General features: G+C 39.9%; 1 protein-coding gene across 1 annotated transcript in view; it reads right to left on the bottom strand.

Moving 5' to 3' along the window:
* Nucleotides 1-2371: 2371 nt before the first annotated feature.
* Nucleotides 2372-17884, bottom strand: part of itfg1 (integrin alpha FG-GAP repeat containing 1) — a 266512-nt gene continuing 250999 nt past the window's right edge. Inside the window, exons 16-18 of the mRNA XM_063066932.1 lie at nucleotides 16672-16754; nucleotides 13601-13718; nucleotides 2372-2814 (exon numbers count right to left, since the gene is read on the bottom strand). Coding sequence (XP_062923002.1) covers nucleotides 2755-2814; nucleotides 13601-13718; nucleotides 16672-16754 — 261 coding nt within the window. The 3' untranslated portion in view covers nucleotides 2372-2754. The remainder of the gene's footprint in view (nucleotides 2815-13600; nucleotides 13719-16671; nucleotides 16755-17884) is intronic.

Here is a 17884-nt window from a genome sequence, read left to right as displayed (position 1 = left end):
TGGAAGAACTGTTTAGCGAATGAATGAGTCTCATTTTCGGATCGACGTGCTATGCTTCAGCAAGCAGCTTGTACGCATGCACCCAACTCCACATTACACACCAAGCTGCAGCCTGCTGTTTCCAATTCCACACACACACCTTCAAACACGACGGCAGCAACCAAGAACAGATCGTTAATGAAGCCGCTACAAGTTCTCTATTGTTTTGAGGGTCACAATAATGAAGACTATTTAAAACATTTCAGAGTTCTGAACTCCGTGGTGGTTTGGCGGATCTTGCGGGGCAGATATATAATATATACAAATCAGTGCATCCATTAGATTTTGCTTTACAGTGAGCAGTGTTGAGTGTCCAAGTGTTTTCAGAGAAACTATTGATCGGGAAGGATAGGTACTTGAAAAACACATGCCGTTCATTCATTTTTACCGTATATTTATATGTTGAGGTGTCAACATAGATCCTTAGGAAAAAATGTTAATATACTACAGATTTATGAAAGATAAATTTGCTAGAATATTTGAGGTTATAATAAGCAGAACAGACAAGAGTGATGAATTTGAACTTCGGCAGAGTACCATACAAGAGGTTATTAAAACGACTCATGGCATTAGGGACAACATATGGACAAGGACTGAAAATCGATCAACAAAAAGTGCAAGAATAAATGGGACACCTTTGTATTAGGAGGCTGTGAGCAGTGGGGTGCTGCTGGGGTTAAAGCTATCCACAATTTACATCCTTTGGATGAGAATCAAATGTAGTAACACACACGTATGCTGACGGTACGAAGCTAAGTGACTGTACAGGGTGAGGGAGGGGCGCTGACTTCAGCAGCATAAACATAGAACAATAGAGCACAGTACAGGCCCTTCGGCCCACAATGTTGTGCTGACCTTTTAACCTACTCCAAGATTAATCTAACAAATAATAAGGGTTAAGCAAATGGCGATAACATGACAAACAGAATATAATGTGTAACAAACATAAGGCCATCAACACCAAAGTGTCCATTTTAGTACATAAAACCCCTCAAAAGGCAGGATATCTTTAAGAAATAAGAGACTGAAAGGTATCCAAAGGGATCAAGGAATTTATTTATATGAATCAGTGAAAGTTAACAGTGAACAATTAGGAAAAGTACAGGTATCTTGCTCCAGTTGTGTAGGGCCCCGATAAACTGACACCTGGAATATTGTGTGACTGTCTGTCTGCTCTCTGTTTCTGAGGAAAATAACATGAAAAATAGCAGGAAGAAGTCATTCAGCTCCTGTGTTGACTTTGCCATTTAATAAGCTCATGGCTTTTCTCTTTGTGTTACCTTCCTATACTAACTTCAACTGAGTTCTTTTGTATAACTGCAATGGAGAGAGTGCAGTGAAGGTTCTTCAGATTGAATCCTAGGATGTACTGGGGAAGGATTGCCTCAGAAAGTGAAATTATGCAGAAATTACTTGTCTTTTGAAGAAAGGTATAACGTGTCAATGAAATGTACAAAATTGTTAGACTTGGACACCAGTTGATACTAAATGAAACAAGGGATGCAGGTTTATTGCTTTTTATAAAAGCTTTGTAACATTCTGAAATAAAACTAGTTGTAGTCACATCCACGGCCTCCTCTACTGTAAAGATGAAGCCACACTCAGGTTGGAGGAGCAACACCTTATATTCCGTCTGGGTAGCCTCCAACCTGATGGCATGAACATCGACTTCTCTAACTTCCGCTAATGCCCCACCTTCCCCTTGTACCCCATCTGTTACTTATTTTTATACACACATTCTTTCTCTCACTCTCCTTTTTCTCCCTCTGTCCCTCTGAATATACCCCTTGCCCATCCTCTGGGTCCCCCCCCCCCACCTCCTTGTCTTTCTTCCCAGACCTCCTGTCCCATGATCCTCTCGTATCCCTTTTGCCTATCACCTGTCCAGCTCTTGGCTCCATCCCTCTCCCTCCTGTCTTCTCCTACCATTTTGGATCTCCCCCTCCCCCTCCAACTTTCAAATCCCTTACTCACTCTTCCTTCCGTTAGTCCTGACGAAGGGTCTCGGCCTGAAACGTCGACGGCACCTCTTCCTAGAGATGCTGCCTGGCCTGCTGTGTTCACCAGCAACTTTGATGTGTGTTGCTTGAATTTCCAGCATCTGCAGAATTCCTGTTGTTTGCGGTTCAATCAACCTGCTGTCTATTTATTGTGAAGTACGTTAGCCATCCATATGCATGCATAATTTAAAGTTATGGATCTTGCCAGAAAATAGTTAGCAGTGTATGTATTTAATTAGTGGAACTCAAGGGTCATCCAGTCTCACAGAAAGGTATCAGTCTGAGTGTTGTATTACAGTAGTATAAAAAAGAATTTGAAACATTAATTTTAAATCATTAAAGTTTAATGTATGATTTTTAGCAACCAGAATTAATAAACATGCATTCCACAAAGACCATTTAAGTAAACATTTGAAGACATTAATAACAGAACAATTCACCATATTCGAACAACACAAACACACATTTTCAAATATTCAGTATTACAACAAAATGCATAATTTAGCTTTAAATTATTCTTAATTCCCAAAATATACATCTTGAGTTATTTGCAACCCCTGCCCAGAAAACCAGAAAAAATGATTTTAATTAATAAAAATGAGGAAGCAATTAAACTATGTACAATTCAACATTAAACATTCACCATTTACTGCTGATTGGAAGTAATATTTTAGATCTAGCATTGTAACAATTGTTCCTCAGGAGCCATTGTATTTCACATGGCATCAAAATGGAATCTGTGTGCTTCCTGGCGCTTTTCCCGGTCGTCTGCTTTCTGGAATTAAAGGAAAATGATGATTAAAAACAAATATCATTTATCACACAGCATAGTATGAGTATAATAGTTTGCTCTAACTTATTTTTTTAATCCTAGATTGAACTTGCTCTGTAGGTACTTAACCAGGCTGAAGCAAATTTTTGAATAAAGACCTGTGCTGTAATTAAACAATGAGAATACATGAAAGGAGACAGGGTTTTGGTCTTTCTCTGCAAAATCTCTAACAGCTAAATGCAAGTTAAAAAAATAACTAGAGCATTAAATGATAATGCAATGAGATTACACGTGGATTAAAGGGAGAATGTCCTCTTGAACACAGGAGAATATCTTTCCACAGAGGAGAATCCGTCATATTAAGCAAGAAGTGCTTCAAAAGGCTAACATGATGGTGCTCATTTAGATAACCAAGACAATGAAGGCAACTCAGACTGGAAGTACACCGCCTATAGAAAGTATTCACCCTCTTGGAAGTTTTAATGTTTTATTGTTTTACTACTTTGAATCACAGTGGACGTAATTTGGCTCTTTTGACACTGATCAACAGAAAAAGCCTCTTCTGTGTCAAAGTGAAAACAGACCTCTACAAAGTGATCTAAATTAATGACAAGTATAAAACACAAAATAATTGTTTGCATAAGTATTCATCCCCTTTAATATGACACACTAAAGCATCACTGGTGCAGCCGACTGGATTCAGAAGTCACATAATTAGTTAAATGACGATCTGTTTTTGGAGACCTGTGTGCAGTCAAGGTGTTTCAATTGATTGTAGTAAAAATACACCTATATCTGGAAGGTCCAACTGCTGGTGAGTCAGTATCCTGGTTCACTCCAAAAGAACGCTCCAAGCAACTCCGCGAAAAGGTTATTGAAAAGCACAAGTCAGGAGATGGATACAAGGAAATTTCCAAGTCAGAGAATATCCCTTGGAATACACATTGTTAATCATCAAGAAATGGAAAGAAAATGGAAAAAAATTGCTGAGAGCAAGCCGTCCTCAAAAACTGAGTGACAATGCAAGGAGGGGACTAGTAAGGGAGGCCACCAAGAGATCTATGACAACTTTGGAGGAGTTACAAGCTTCAGTGGCTGAGATGGGAGAGACTGCGCATACAACAACTGGTGCCATGGGTGCTTCGTCAGTTGCAGCTTTATGAGAGAGTGGCAAAGAGAAAGCCACTGTTGAAAAAAATTTCACATGAAATCTCAGCTAAAGTTTGTCAGAAGGCACGGGGGAGATTCCGAAGTCAGCTGAAAGGTTCTATAGTCTGATGAAAGCAAAATTGAGCTTTTTGGCCATCAGACTAAACACTCCACATCACCAAAAACACACCATCCCTACCGCGAAGCAATGTGGTGGCTGCATGATGCTGTGGGGATGCTTCACTGCAGCTGGCCCTGGAAGGCTTCTGAAGGTAGAGGGTAAAATGAATGCAGCAAAATACAGGGAAATCCTGGAGGAAAACCTGATGCAGTCTGCAAGAGAACTGCAAGTTAGGAGATTTGTTTTCCTGCGAGACAATAACCCCAAGCATAAAGCTGAAGCTACACAGGAATGGCTTAAAAACAACAAACTTAATGCCCTGGAGTGGCTAAATCAGAGTCCAGACCTCAATCCAATTGAGAATTTGGGGCTGGACTTGAAAAGGGCTGTTCAGTCATGATCCCCATGCAATCTGACAGAGCCAAAGTAAACTTCTGTTAAAATCTATCTTCACCAACCGACACTTGGTGTCACTGTTGGTATTCCTTCATTTGCAACATCTCAATGCTATTGGCAGAACAACACACAGCATCAAATAGAATTCACAAGGGGAAAGGCCTTGGAGATCCCTCCCTTTAACTACACCAGGACATAAAATAAAGTCCTTGACATGGAGAACAGAGAGAAAGATAATCTCTACACCTCTGTGTCGTATAAAGTCCCAGATCTGACCAAGTATTGGGGGTGTTGCACAAAGATCTCTATGCCAAGCCTCATTTTATGTGCCACCATTTTCTGTCATGAGGCAGCGCTGAACCGTACAAGCCCCCAATTCCACAAAGTATTCTTCTTAACTACTTTGTCCGTTAAACTAAGGAAGCACACAAAAAAGACAGGTACATTCGACTGCTGTTCATAGACTTCAGTTCAGCATTCAACACAATCATTCCTCAGAAATTGATTGGAAAGCTGAGCCTACTGGGCCTGAACACCTCCCTCTGCAACTGGATCCTAGACTTCCTGACTGGGAGACCTCAGTCAGTCCGGATTGGAAGCAGCATCTCCAACACCATCACACTGAGCACGGGGGCCCCCCCAGGGCTGTGTGCTCAGTCCACTGCTGTTCACTCTGCTGACCCATGACTGTGCTGCAACACACAGCTTGAACCACATCATCAAGTTTGCCGATGACACAACCGTGGTGGGTCTCATCAGCAAGAATGATGGCTCAGCACACAGAGGAGAGGTGCAGCGGCTAACGGACTGGTGCAGAGCCAACAACCTGTCTTTGAATGTGAACAAAAGAGATGGTTGTTGATTTCAGGAGGACACGGAGTGATCACTCTCCGCTGAGCATCGACGACTCCTTCATAGAGATCGTTAAGAGCACCACATTTCTTGGTGTTCACCTAGCGGAGAATCTCACCTGGTCCCTCAACACCAGCTCCATAGGAAAGAAAGCCCAGCAGCGTCTCTACTTTCTGCGAAGGCTGAGAAAAGTCCATCTCCCACCCCTCATTCTCACCACATTCTACAGAGGTTGTATTGAGAGCATCCTGAGCAGCTGCATCACTGCCTCGTTCGGAAATTGCACCATTTCGGATCACAAGACCCTGAAGCAGATACTGAGGGCAGCTGAGAAGATCATTGGGGTCTCTCTCCCGCCATTACAGATATTTACACCACACGCTGCATCCGTAAAGCAAACAGCATTATAAAGGACCCCACGCACCCCTCATACAAACTCTTCTCCCTCCTGCCATCTGGCAAAAGGTACCAAAGTTTTCGGGCTCTCTCGACCAGACTATGTAACAGTTTCTTCCCCCAAGCCATCAGACTCCTCAACACCCAAAGCCTGGACTGACACCAACCTACTGCCCTCTACTGTGCATATTGTCTTGTTTATTATTTATTGTAATGCCTGCACTGTTTTGTGCACTTTACGCAGTCCTGGGTAGGTCTGTAGCCTAGCATAGTTTTTGCGTTGCTTTATGTAGTTCAGTGTAGTTTTTGTATTGTTTCATGTAGCACCATGGTCCTGAAAAACGTTGTCTCGTTTTTACTGTGTACTGTACCAGCAGTTATGGTCGAAATGACAATAAAAAGTGACTTGGCTTGACTTGAGAAGCAAACTTTGATGGCTCCTGAAAATAGATGCAGGTACGTGGCCAATGAACCCATGTCGATCAATTGCAATGCAGGCAGTACACCAGCTTGGCATTGTGTGCTCATTACAATGATTTCACTACCCAGCCAGCACTAACTGATTAGCTGGATGTCTGGATACAACAATGGTGGTAAGCTCTAGTTAAAACTATTGTGCACTTCTCAGAGGGAGTGGGACTGCATGCTGACAGTTTTTCAGCAAATATGTTTTACCTGAGAAAAAATGATGTGTGGGATGTTGTGAGAGCAAGTAAGTGCCAAGGTTTAGGGAAACATTGCACAGAAGATGGAAGATAGCAGAGATGTCTTCTATTTGCACAGGTCCCGAAATTTTTCAAATGCATGCTTCGATGGTAGTAGATACAGAGAACCACATTACGAATTTAAGAAATAAAGCTCAGCAGATCGCGATGCTGTGTCAAAAGGGGTTCAGTAAAGTCTCATGAGTGGTCAAGGCTAGTGAATGAATCTTCAAATACCTTATTTTACTGCAACGAGAGCTCAAGCTGTGCTCAACGTAACAACACCAACAACTTATCAATACTCTATATAAATCTGAAATTTAAAAATCCTTGTTCTTACTGCATTCTCGCACTGGAAGAATTGCTACAATCTCAGATCATAGCTTACACTTTCCACATACTGATTGTCACATAATTTGAATGTTTTACACACTGAGTGAAGCATTCGTATATGTGTAAACCAAATTTAGGTAAGGACCAAGACAGAGGGGAACACAAAGAATGGCGCTGGCCACATTTACAGACATTTTAAATTAGAATGGGATATCAGATTAAATATCAGGATCTAAAATGACATAGATTATTGATGTAGCATTATTATATTATGCACAGCATGATCCATCTATTTGCAATGGATGTCTTCACCAATATGCCATACTGCACAATTCACTCCAGAACAGTGAACTACCTTGGAACTCTAGGATTATAAGCAGTGTCCAAAAATCAAATCTCTTGATTCTAATTTCTCTACAGTGGAATGATCTGCCTAGGAAAGGACAAACACTTGCAAGATCCTGCTCTTCACTAGCAGCTCACCTGGTAATGATGATGTGGAAGAAATATATCAGCTTCTGTGATGGGCCTAAAGGGTTCCAAATTTTAAAAAAGCCTTGACTTCAGGAAGTCAACATCTCACTCAATGTCAGCAAGACCAAAGAGCTGATTATTGACTTCAGGAGGAGGAAACTGGAGGTCCATGAGCTAGTCCTCATTGGGGGATCAGAGGTGGAGAGGGTCAGCAGCTTTAAGTTCCTTGGTGCTATCATTGCAGAGCATCTGTCCTGGCCCAGCATGTAAGTGCAATTTTGAAGAAAGCATGCAGTGGCTCTACATACTTAGGAGTTTGCAAAGATTTGGCATGACATCTAAAACTCTGACAGACTTTTACAGATGTGTGGTGAAGAGTATATTGACTAGCTGCATCATAGCCTGGTATGGAAACACCAATGCCTGTTAACAGAAAATCCTTCAAAAAGTAGTGGTTACAGCCCAGTCCATCACGGGTAAAACTTTCCATACCACTGAGCACATCTACACTGAGTGCTTTTGCAGGAAAGAAGCATCCATCATCAGGGACTCCCCCACCCAGGTTATCCTCTCTTCTCACTGCTGCCATCAGGTAGAAGGTATAGGAGCGTCAGGACTCACACCACCAGGTTCAGGAACAGTTATTATGCATGAAGCATCAGGTTCTTGAACCACTGTGGATCACTTCACTCGCCCCATCATTGAACTGTTCCCATAACCTATGGACTCACTTCCAAGGACTCTTCACTCATGTTCTTGGTATTTATTACTTACTTACTTATTATTATTTCTTTTTTCTTTTGTATTTGCACAATTTTGTTGACTTTTGCACATTGGTTGTTTGTCTGCCCTGTTGGGTGCAGTCTTTCATTGACTCTATTATGATTCTTGGATTTTACTGAGTATGCCCGCAAGGAAACAAACCTCAGGGTTGTTTATGGTAACAGTTATGTACTTTGAAATACTGTAGTGCTGAAATATCTGCACGTTACTTTCTCAATAAAATTCCACATTTCATAGTGAGAGCGTGAATAATTTGCTTAGTTTGTCTTTACGCTGAGAATTATAATTATATTGCTGATGGTGGAATGAACCTGAAGCAGAGGCAGAGATTGTTTGACAGATTCCAGCAGGTGATAAAACATGGCTATTGCTTTTTCTGTGATCTGAAATCTCTGAAGATCTTCTGGTAATTATAGATCTGGCAAAAACTGATCCAGACAGCAGCTTCTGTGTGAAGTAAGTATGCTTACCACACCCTTCATCTGTCTCTCTATCAGTATTTATTTGAAGAATTTAAGTTGCAGCAGTGAAAAAACAATACATCTTTAAAAACTCTCAACCGTTCAGAACATACTTCCCTTCACTGCTGATTTCATATGGGTTCACTGAGCTCATGAATTTAAGAATACATTTCAGATTGGCGAGAGGATTAAGTACTGCATGATTTGGGTGGAGTAGTAACAACATAAATCTTTGCCCAATCTCAGTCCCCACTTGCTTGTGCTATGCTGGGACTAATCACTTTGCTAACCAGAACGTTTTCCTGACTGTTCTACACAGTGTTGCACTAAATCAATCATCATTTTCATTTCAAATAACTATCACAAAAAAAATTAAAACTGCCCAAAACGTATGATTCCTAAAAACTGTAAATCAATAAACAAGACACATTGCTTCAACCTATGAGAAAATACAGTCTGTTAACTCGTTGAAACACCAAAGCTAACAGTTTAATATTCATCTGCCTTCATTGTTTTGACGATATGAATTTCCTTAAATGTTCTGAAGGGCATTGCTTCTGGAGGGATTACACTGTGTTGTCAGTGTGATGTGCAGAAAAACAGACTGCATCATCAGACTAGCAATGAACCATTTTGAAAAAATGTCCCATTTTATCCCTGAAGAACGAAATGCAGTTTTACTGACACTAGTAGTTCCCAGTACCTCTTCTAAATAGTGATTCCACATGGATATGTCTAATGATAATGTAAAGGGTTCCTCGGGCAATACACAAAGACAAAACTCAATGTGGGCTCAGGAGGAGGTACTTTGACTGATGTGAAGTTTGTGAGAGCAGGAATGTCAAATACAATCAGCCTATGTTGCTGCATGGACTTAGATCTTGGAACAATCTCATGGGTGAATTCTAATACCCTACTAGGGAAATATAAGTCTAGACAAGTTTATGACTTTGAACACAGATTAATAAGAGTTCATTTGGATAGTTGAGCTTGTGGGGTGCCTGTGTTTAATACCTTCATAAGATTGGATTCCAGGCACTGAAAGCAGCAGAGCATTACATCAGTTCCATGCATCACACTTAAAATAGAAAATTACTTCACAAAGATGAACAAACACATACGTAGAGACACAACAGTAGGTTGTAACCTAATAACTTGGATACTGGACCAATAATCCAATGATCAGGGCTCAAATCTCACTATGGCAAGTTGTAAAATTTAATTCAATTAATCTGGTCCCATTGATTTAAAGGATGTTTCTGTAAAGCTGGTTGTTTTCATCTGGAGCTCTAGAAGAGACCTCTGTGGCAGCAGTCCCAGAAGCTTTTTACCTTTATTGCTGTTGGGTGGGCAGGAATTTGGGGAGGAACCTGTTGCCTTCTTTGTAGATTACCTAGTTAAGCATTGGGCAGAGGCTACCTCAGCAACCACTTCTGATATTCATAGCTAAGCCCCACTACTATATTGGTGGAGATAACTTTTGTTCTCCTGCAATCTATTCTTTGTGACATAGGCATTGTAAATTGTCATTTGTACTCATGGCTAACCCAAGGATATATGTGGCCTGTCTGATATTACCCAAGCTGCCATAGCTTTTAATGGTTATTTCAATGATTTGTGCTTTTTTCAATTGTTTACTAGTCCCTTTTTGGTATTTTTATACTTCCCAACATTGATCAATTCAACACTGTTAAGACTTTACAGAGATCTTATTGAATTGTCTTTCATCATGATGCATTTATCTTGGCCAAATTAGAACTGTGAAATTTAACCAAAATACCATTGAAAGACATGTAGTTAACACAAATACCTAACTGAAGGTATTTTACACTTCCATTATCACTTGTAAACAGAGAACCTCCAAATTTTAGAATCAGTAAATAAACACTGTATTTCCACATTGCGATAATTCACCGTACCTAACAAAAATTCTCACTTTGTATCTGCTGCATTTATCACCATCCCTATCTAGTACTTCTGGTTATCAATTCATTGTCACTTCATTAAAACACAATGAATTTCAACTTTTCGACAAGTTTAACTTTCTCCCCTTTCCTCCAACCTATCCACAAAACCGCAACATTGCCACTTTTAATGATGTCAGGGCACTGGGACACTTGTTGCAGTTGCTGCTCCTTCATGGTTGTAAATTGTACCACTTAGTTAGTGCTACCTCCTTCCAATACTACTTGGAAGATTCTGTAGTTATTAAGGGAAGGTATAAAAGGTTACAATAGATATTTCCAAGTCTTCAATTAAACATTTATGTGATCATTTTAAACATTAAAATAACTTTCTGTGCTTTTGTGGGAACTTCTGACCCACAGTGATATGCTTAGACTTGTTCTAGGTACAACTTTTTCAGATTTGTAAAAATATAAATTTGTGTAATCAATAATTGAGGTACAATTATCTACCCTGCAAGCTTCTTTCACACACCACATGATAAAAACCCTTACTTCCAATCTTTCTATGATTTTTTTTTGTAAATAGTTACTTGCGTAGTTACTGTGTGTCTTCACAGTTTTTGCCTACGATGCCACTTTTCTAAGAACAGCAAAGAAGATACTCCTGATGTCTTGGTCAATACTTACCCCTCCCTCAATTAATACACTAAAAGAGATACCATGGTCATTATTATGTTCCTGATCACGGGTGCTTCATGGACAAAATTTAGCTGCAATAGTTTCTAGATTACAAAAGTGAGCTGATTTAAGAAAGATATTTAACTGGTTGTTAAAGCCTCTTGGACATGCTGAGGATGAGAAAGGACCATATTCCTTACATCCATATATATCAATTTGCTAAAGGCATTGATTCATATATACAGTGGCATGCAAAAGTTTGGGCACCCCTGGTCAAAATTTCTGTTACTGTGATAGCTAAGCAAGTAAAAGGTGAACAACAGGAATTCTGCAGATGCTGGAAATTCAAGCAACACACATCAAAGTTGCTGGTGAACGCAGCAGGCCAGGCAGCATCTCTAGGAAGAGGTACGGTCGACGTTTCAGGCCGAGACCCTTCGTCAGGACTAACTGAAGGAAGAGTGAGTAAGGGATTTGAAAGTTGGAGGGGGAGGGGGAGATCCAAAATGATAGGAGAAGACAGGAGGGGGAGGGATAGAGCCAAGAGCTGGACGGATGATAGGCAAAAGGGGATACGAGAGGATCATGGGACAGGAGGTCCGGGAAGAAAGACAAGGTGGGGGGGGCCCAGAGGATGGGCAAGAGGTATATTCAGAGGGACAGAGGGAGAAAAAGGAGAGTGAGAGAAAGAATGTGTGCATAAAAATGAGTAACAGATGAGGTACGAGGGGGTGGTGGGGCATTAGCGGAAGTTAGAGAAGTCGATGTTCATGCCATCAGGTTGCAGGCTACCCAGACGGAATATAAGGTGTTGTTCCTCCAACCTGAGTGTGGCTTCATCTTTACAGTAGAGGAGGCCGTGGATAGATAGTAAAAGATGAACTGATTTCCAAAAGGCATAAAGTTAGAGATGACACATTTCTTTAATATATTAAGCAAGAAAACTTTTTTATTTCCATCTTTTACAGTTTCAAAATAACAAAAAAGGGCCCAAGGCAAAAGTTTGGGCACCCTGCATGGCAGTACTTAGTAACGCCCCTTTGGTAAGTATCACAGCTTGTAAATGCTTTTTGTAGCTAGCTAAGAGTCTTTCAATTCTTGTTTGGGGGATTTTCGCCCATTCTTCCTTGCAAAAGGCTTCTAGTTCTGTGAGATTCTTGGGTCGTCTTGCATGCATTGCTCTTTTGAGGTCTAACCACAGATTCTCAATGATGTTTAGGTCAGGGGACTGTGAAGGCCATGGCAAAACCCTCAGCTTGCGCCTCTTGAGGTAGTCCATTGTGGATTTTGAGGTGTGTTTAGGTTCATTATCCTGTTGTAGAAGCCATCCTCTTTTCATCTTCGGCTTTTTTACAGACGGTGTGATGTTTGCTTCCAGAATTTGCTGGTATTTAATTGAATTCATCCTTTCCTCCACCAGTGAAACGTTGCTCATGCCACTAGCTGCAACACAACCCCAAAGCATGATCGATTCACCCCTGTGCTTAACAGTTGGAGAGGTGTTCTTTTCATGAAATTCTGTACCCTTTTTTCTCCAAACATACCTTTGCTCATTGCGGCCAAAAAGTTCTATTTTAACTTCATCAGCCCACAGGACTTGCTTCCAAAATGCATCAGGCTTGTTTAGATGTTCCTTTGAACCTTTTGAATACAACTTTTTGGCCGCAATGAGCAAAGGTATGTTTGGAGAAAAAAGGGTGCAGAATTTCATGAAAAGAACACCTCTCCAACTGTTAAGCACAGGGGTGGATCGATCACGCTTTGGGCTTGTGTTGCAGCCAGTGGCACGGGGAACATTTACTGGTGGAGGGAAGAATGAATTCAATTAAATACCAGCAAATTCTAGAAGCAAACATCACACTGTCTGTAAAAAAGCCGAAGATGAAAAGAGGATGGCTTCTACAACAGGATAATGAACCTAAACACACCTCAAAATCCACAATGGACTACCTCAAGAGGCGCAAGCTGAAGGTTTTGCCATGGCCCTCACAGTCCCCTGACCTAAACATCATTGAGAATCTGTGGATAGACCTCAAAAGAGCAGTGCATGCAAGACGACCCAAGAATTTCACAGAACTAGGAGCCTTTTGCAAGGAAGAATGGGCAAAAATCCCCCAAACAAGAATTGAAAGTCTCTTAGCTGGCTGTAGAAAGCATTTACAAGCTGTGATATTTGCCAAAGGGGGTGCTACTAAGTACTGCCATGCAGGGTGCCCAAACTTTTGCTTCGGGCCCTTTTCCGTTTTTGTTATTTTGAAACTGTAAAAGATGGAAATAAAAAAGTTTTCTTGCTTAAGATATTAAAGAAATGTGTCATCTTTAACTTTACGCCTTTTGGAAATCAGTTAAATCTTTTACTCGCTTAGCTATTCCCAGTAACAGCAATTTTGACCAGGGGTGCCCAAACTTTTGCATGCCACTGTAAATATAATATTTGAATAGTTTTGATATTTGTTCCAATATTGTTTAATAAGACACAAAATCTTACTACTTGTGCATATTGCAGAACTACCAACTGAAATCTGAGAGAAGTACCTTTTCCTGCCAGTGTAAAATACCGATTATAGCCAAAATGAAAAGGCAGACTCCAATTAAGGCTATGGCGGTGAGCAGTACAATGTTACTGGGAGTAAGATATAATTTGGCACTCCAGCTGTGAAAAGAAAAGCAGAAAAAATTAATAAAGTTTATAGTTCAGTAACTATTTTGTGCTCAATACTATCCTCTTATTTCAAATAATTTATGGCTGATATTTCCTTCAATAAATAAATACCTCATAATAGAAAGTGTTCTAAATATTTACATTTTAAGTGTAATCTAAGAAAATCAGTATCATATTATCATATGATTTATTTGGAGGCCATTTGATCATGGTGTACTGACTCAGAAATTGCTCTCCAATTAGCTGCAATCTCTTGTTCTTTTCATACAACACTCACATCGTTTCTTTTCACGAACATACTAAATTCCATTTAAAGTTCTGTTGAATCCACTTGTTATCCTCTCAAGCAACACATTATAGATCATAAAAGCAATAACACTGTGAAAATCAAAATTCTAACCACTCTGCGATTCTTTGATGAAAAAAAATCCTTCCTTATTTATCAAAATTTGGCATGATATTGACGTTTTCTATTACAGCTCCTCTCAACCCTGTTTATTCTGAGAGAACATCCTCAATTTCTTATGTTACTTTACACAACTGAAATCCTCCATCTTCTAACCAATTCTCTTAAATAGACTCTGCACAGAATGCAAGTACATGACCCATTTCATTGGTTCATGAAAATTGGGGACCATATGCAGATAAAGCTTAAATAATATTTGTATAGATTTAGTGTTAGGTTTTGTCATCAATCAGGACCGTAAATTACCAAGAATGTTTATCATATGTGTTAGTTATAAAGATTGTGCCAGGCTTGTTTTTTCTTCCTTGAAGGTACCAACTCATAAGATGACATGGTCAGTATCTCCCTTTTCATACTTCAGTGGCTATATTTCCTGTGCTCTCTGACAATAGCAGAACCTTTTCATTCATATCAAGATGTGTCACTGGATTTTAGACAGCAAAGTAACAACACTTTCTCATCCCCCCCCTAATATGGTTGACAAAACTGTCTAAAGGTTCTATCACTATCCTTTAGATCTATCACATCTAACTCAGCATAGAACCCAGAATAAATCTGCAAGATGCCTGGTTAGTAGCTCCCATCATCACCCCATTTTGGGTTTTAAACCACTTTGTTTCTTTGTCCTGCTCTCAGTATGTTACCTAGCATGGATACACAGGGTGAGCAACGTGAGGTGACTTCAGGAAGACTTGGGGAAAGTAGGCTGCAAAGACAATAGTCTAATGAAAATGCTAAAATAATAAGGCATTATAGGGTAAGAAAGGATGACAATACACACTAGTAAAATAATTTAGTGACTGAAATACAATATTCTTCAGAGAGAATAATTTTTAAGGTGTTAAAATCCTACCCTAGAACCAGTTTATGTAATGCACTAAAGCAAAAGTATTGTAAATCTATACAACAATTGCTCAAGCAACACACATCAAAGTTGCTGGTGAACGCAGCAGGCCAGGCAGCATCTCTAGGAAGAGGTACAGTTGACGTTTCGGGCCGAGACCCTTCGTCAGGACTAACTGAAGGAAGAGTTAGTAAGAGATTTGAAAGTGGGAGGGGGAGGGGGAGATCCAAAATCATAGGAGAAGACAGGAGGGAGAGGGATGGAGCCAAGAGCTGGACAGGTGATTGGCGAAAGGGATATGAGAGGATCATGGGACAGGAGGCCCAGGGAGAAAGAAAAAGGGGAGGGGAGAAAAAACCCAGAGGATGGGCAAGAGGGACAGAGGGAGTAAAAGGAGAGTGAGAGAAAGAATGTGTGTATAAAAATAAATAACGGATGGGGTACGAGGGGGAGGTGGGGCATTAGTGGAAGTTAGAGAAGTCGATGTTCATGCCATCAGGTTGGAGGCTACCCAGACGGATAATAAGGTGTTGTTCCTCCAACCTGAGTGTGGCTTCACCTTTACAGTAGAGGAGGCCGTGGATAGATATGTCAGAATGGGAATGGGATGTGGAATTAAAATATGTGGCCACTGGGAGATCCTGCTTTCTCTGGCGGACAGAGCATAGGTGTTCAGCAAAGCGGTCTCCCAGTCTGCGTCGGGTCTCGCCAATATATAGAAGGCATTGGGTCTCGACAATAAATGCTCCGCGCTTAGAATGACAATCTCAGTTTTTGGGTACAACTGAGCTGCCTGGATTGGAGGGTAGGTTGAGCGAGCTAGGGCTTTTCTCTTTAGAGTGAACAAAGATGCGAGGTGGCTTGATAGAGGTGTACAACATGATAAGAAATAATTAGCACTTTAAAAGAGAGAATGCTTGATAAACTCCAGCTTTAGTACTTAATTAATTTACCTCAGATAACACTATTGCTGTCAGAAAGTTACAAAATAGAATGAGCAGCCCGGGGAAGAGCTCTACAAGTCAACCATTTGCTGTGAATGTACAGGACACAGAAAGCTCCTCTTTGGTTTATTCCTTTAACAAATAGACTTACTTTAAGCCTACTGCTAAAAGTTAGACCAACATAAGACAGCTGCCTTGGGTCTCAAGAATGACTTTCAAATGGACCAGGTAACTGTTGCTCAATCAGAGCAAAGGTTTGAGTGATAACATTTAAAGTTAGAATACAGGGACGTATTTTGGTATTTCTTCTTAATACTCTAATTGCAAATGCACTTGATGAGATTCTCCATGAAATATATTAGAGCTCTTCCTTGTGCAGAATTAAAAGAGAAACACTGTGTACAATATTCAGCAAAGTTCCACATACAAAATCGTTGTCTGGTAAATTAGGCAATGTACTTGCTGACACAGAAATTACCATTGTTATGAAATAAGATTCAAAGAATCTTAGCATTAATGACTACATGGATATTAATTTAAAATTGGATTATTGCACAGTAATTTTAAAGTAATATGTACAGTTATTAGGAGGAATAACCCGATATTTTGGGAGCTTGGTCAGGTGAACAACTTATTTTCACACGCACCATCAGATTGACTACTACTGCAGAGAAATAAAATTACTTTTACCTTTTTGGTGAATTATGAGGATATGGAATTACTATAAGCTGAGAATTTGGAATGATAGCTGTCCATTCTTGTTTTCTTACAGACTGTTAAAAGTGAAAACAGAGCAGAAAATAATTAGGCAGAATATCACTTCAAAATGGCGTTAAATATTTAAAATAAGTGAAATCATTAGACAGTATGGCACATTACACCGATGCAGCACTAACAGTAACATGATTTTTTGCTGACAGCTTTACAGTAATGTTAGTAATACAAGGCTGATATGTCCCTAAAACTTTGAAGTCTATGGACAATTATATTCAAACTGCAAACACAGGTGAAGTGCAAGCATTTTAAAGGAAATGGAGAGTGGTAGAGAAAAAAAGACTGCTGAAGTTACTGGACTTTAATCAGAACCCTGGACAATGGATCCGAATGCCACCTCTAGAGGTGGGAGTTTAAATTTAAGTAAATAATTATGTCCAAAAAAAAATTACACTGGGAGCTACTAGATATTTGGGGAAGAATATCTGGTCTAGTCTATGTATGACAACAGACCCACCACAATGTGATTAACTCTTAACTGTCCAGAAGTTCAAAGGCAATAAAGGCAGCTCTTGCCAGTGACACAGACTTCAGGTGAACAAAGAAATTAAGCTTTTTAAAACCGAGCACCTAATACTAAGTATCAGTCATTATCTACTATTATTTGACAGATTATGACTGTGTAAAAAACTAACTGTAAATATTTAAACAGCCTGTCTTTTGTTACAATATAGTGGCTTTCTATCTACAGTACGTCCTACTGAGTTACTTCCCTAAACAAAGGGGGTGCAAGATAACCTACATTTCTGGGCTTCCAAACAGTTGTCAACTGCAATATAGAATTGACAAAGGCTTGAGGAAAAAAGCACCACACATTCTCCCAGCACCAGATTTATGCCTAAAGCAATAGAACTAAAAAAAAATCAATGACTTAACATTTTAAACTGTAAAGGCCTTTCATTGTAAAGCTAATATAATGCAGTGATCATTCTAGAAAGCTTAGAAATGATTGGGTACCATGAATCATGTCTGAAGTCTGCACTGCCCTGGTGCATAGGGTTGATTTTACTCTCGATCTGTAGTACTAAACTATTCCTCATTCTTGCTTTTCTATAAGGAAAGAGCTCTGGTTTTATTTTGCTGCAACTTAATCATGATTTCTGTTTGTTGCAGTTTACTGAAGCTCTGA

This window comes from Mobula hypostoma, chromosome 14 (assembly GCF_963921235.1).
Source record: "Mobula hypostoma chromosome 14, sMobHyp1.1, whole genome shotgun sequence".
NCBI classification, from domain to species: domain Eukaryota; kingdom Metazoa; phylum Chordata; class Chondrichthyes; order Myliobatiformes; family Myliobatidae; genus Mobula; species Mobula hypostoma.
Note: the sequence above shows the minus strand (reverse complement) of the source record. Positions and strands in the feature narration are given on the sequence as shown.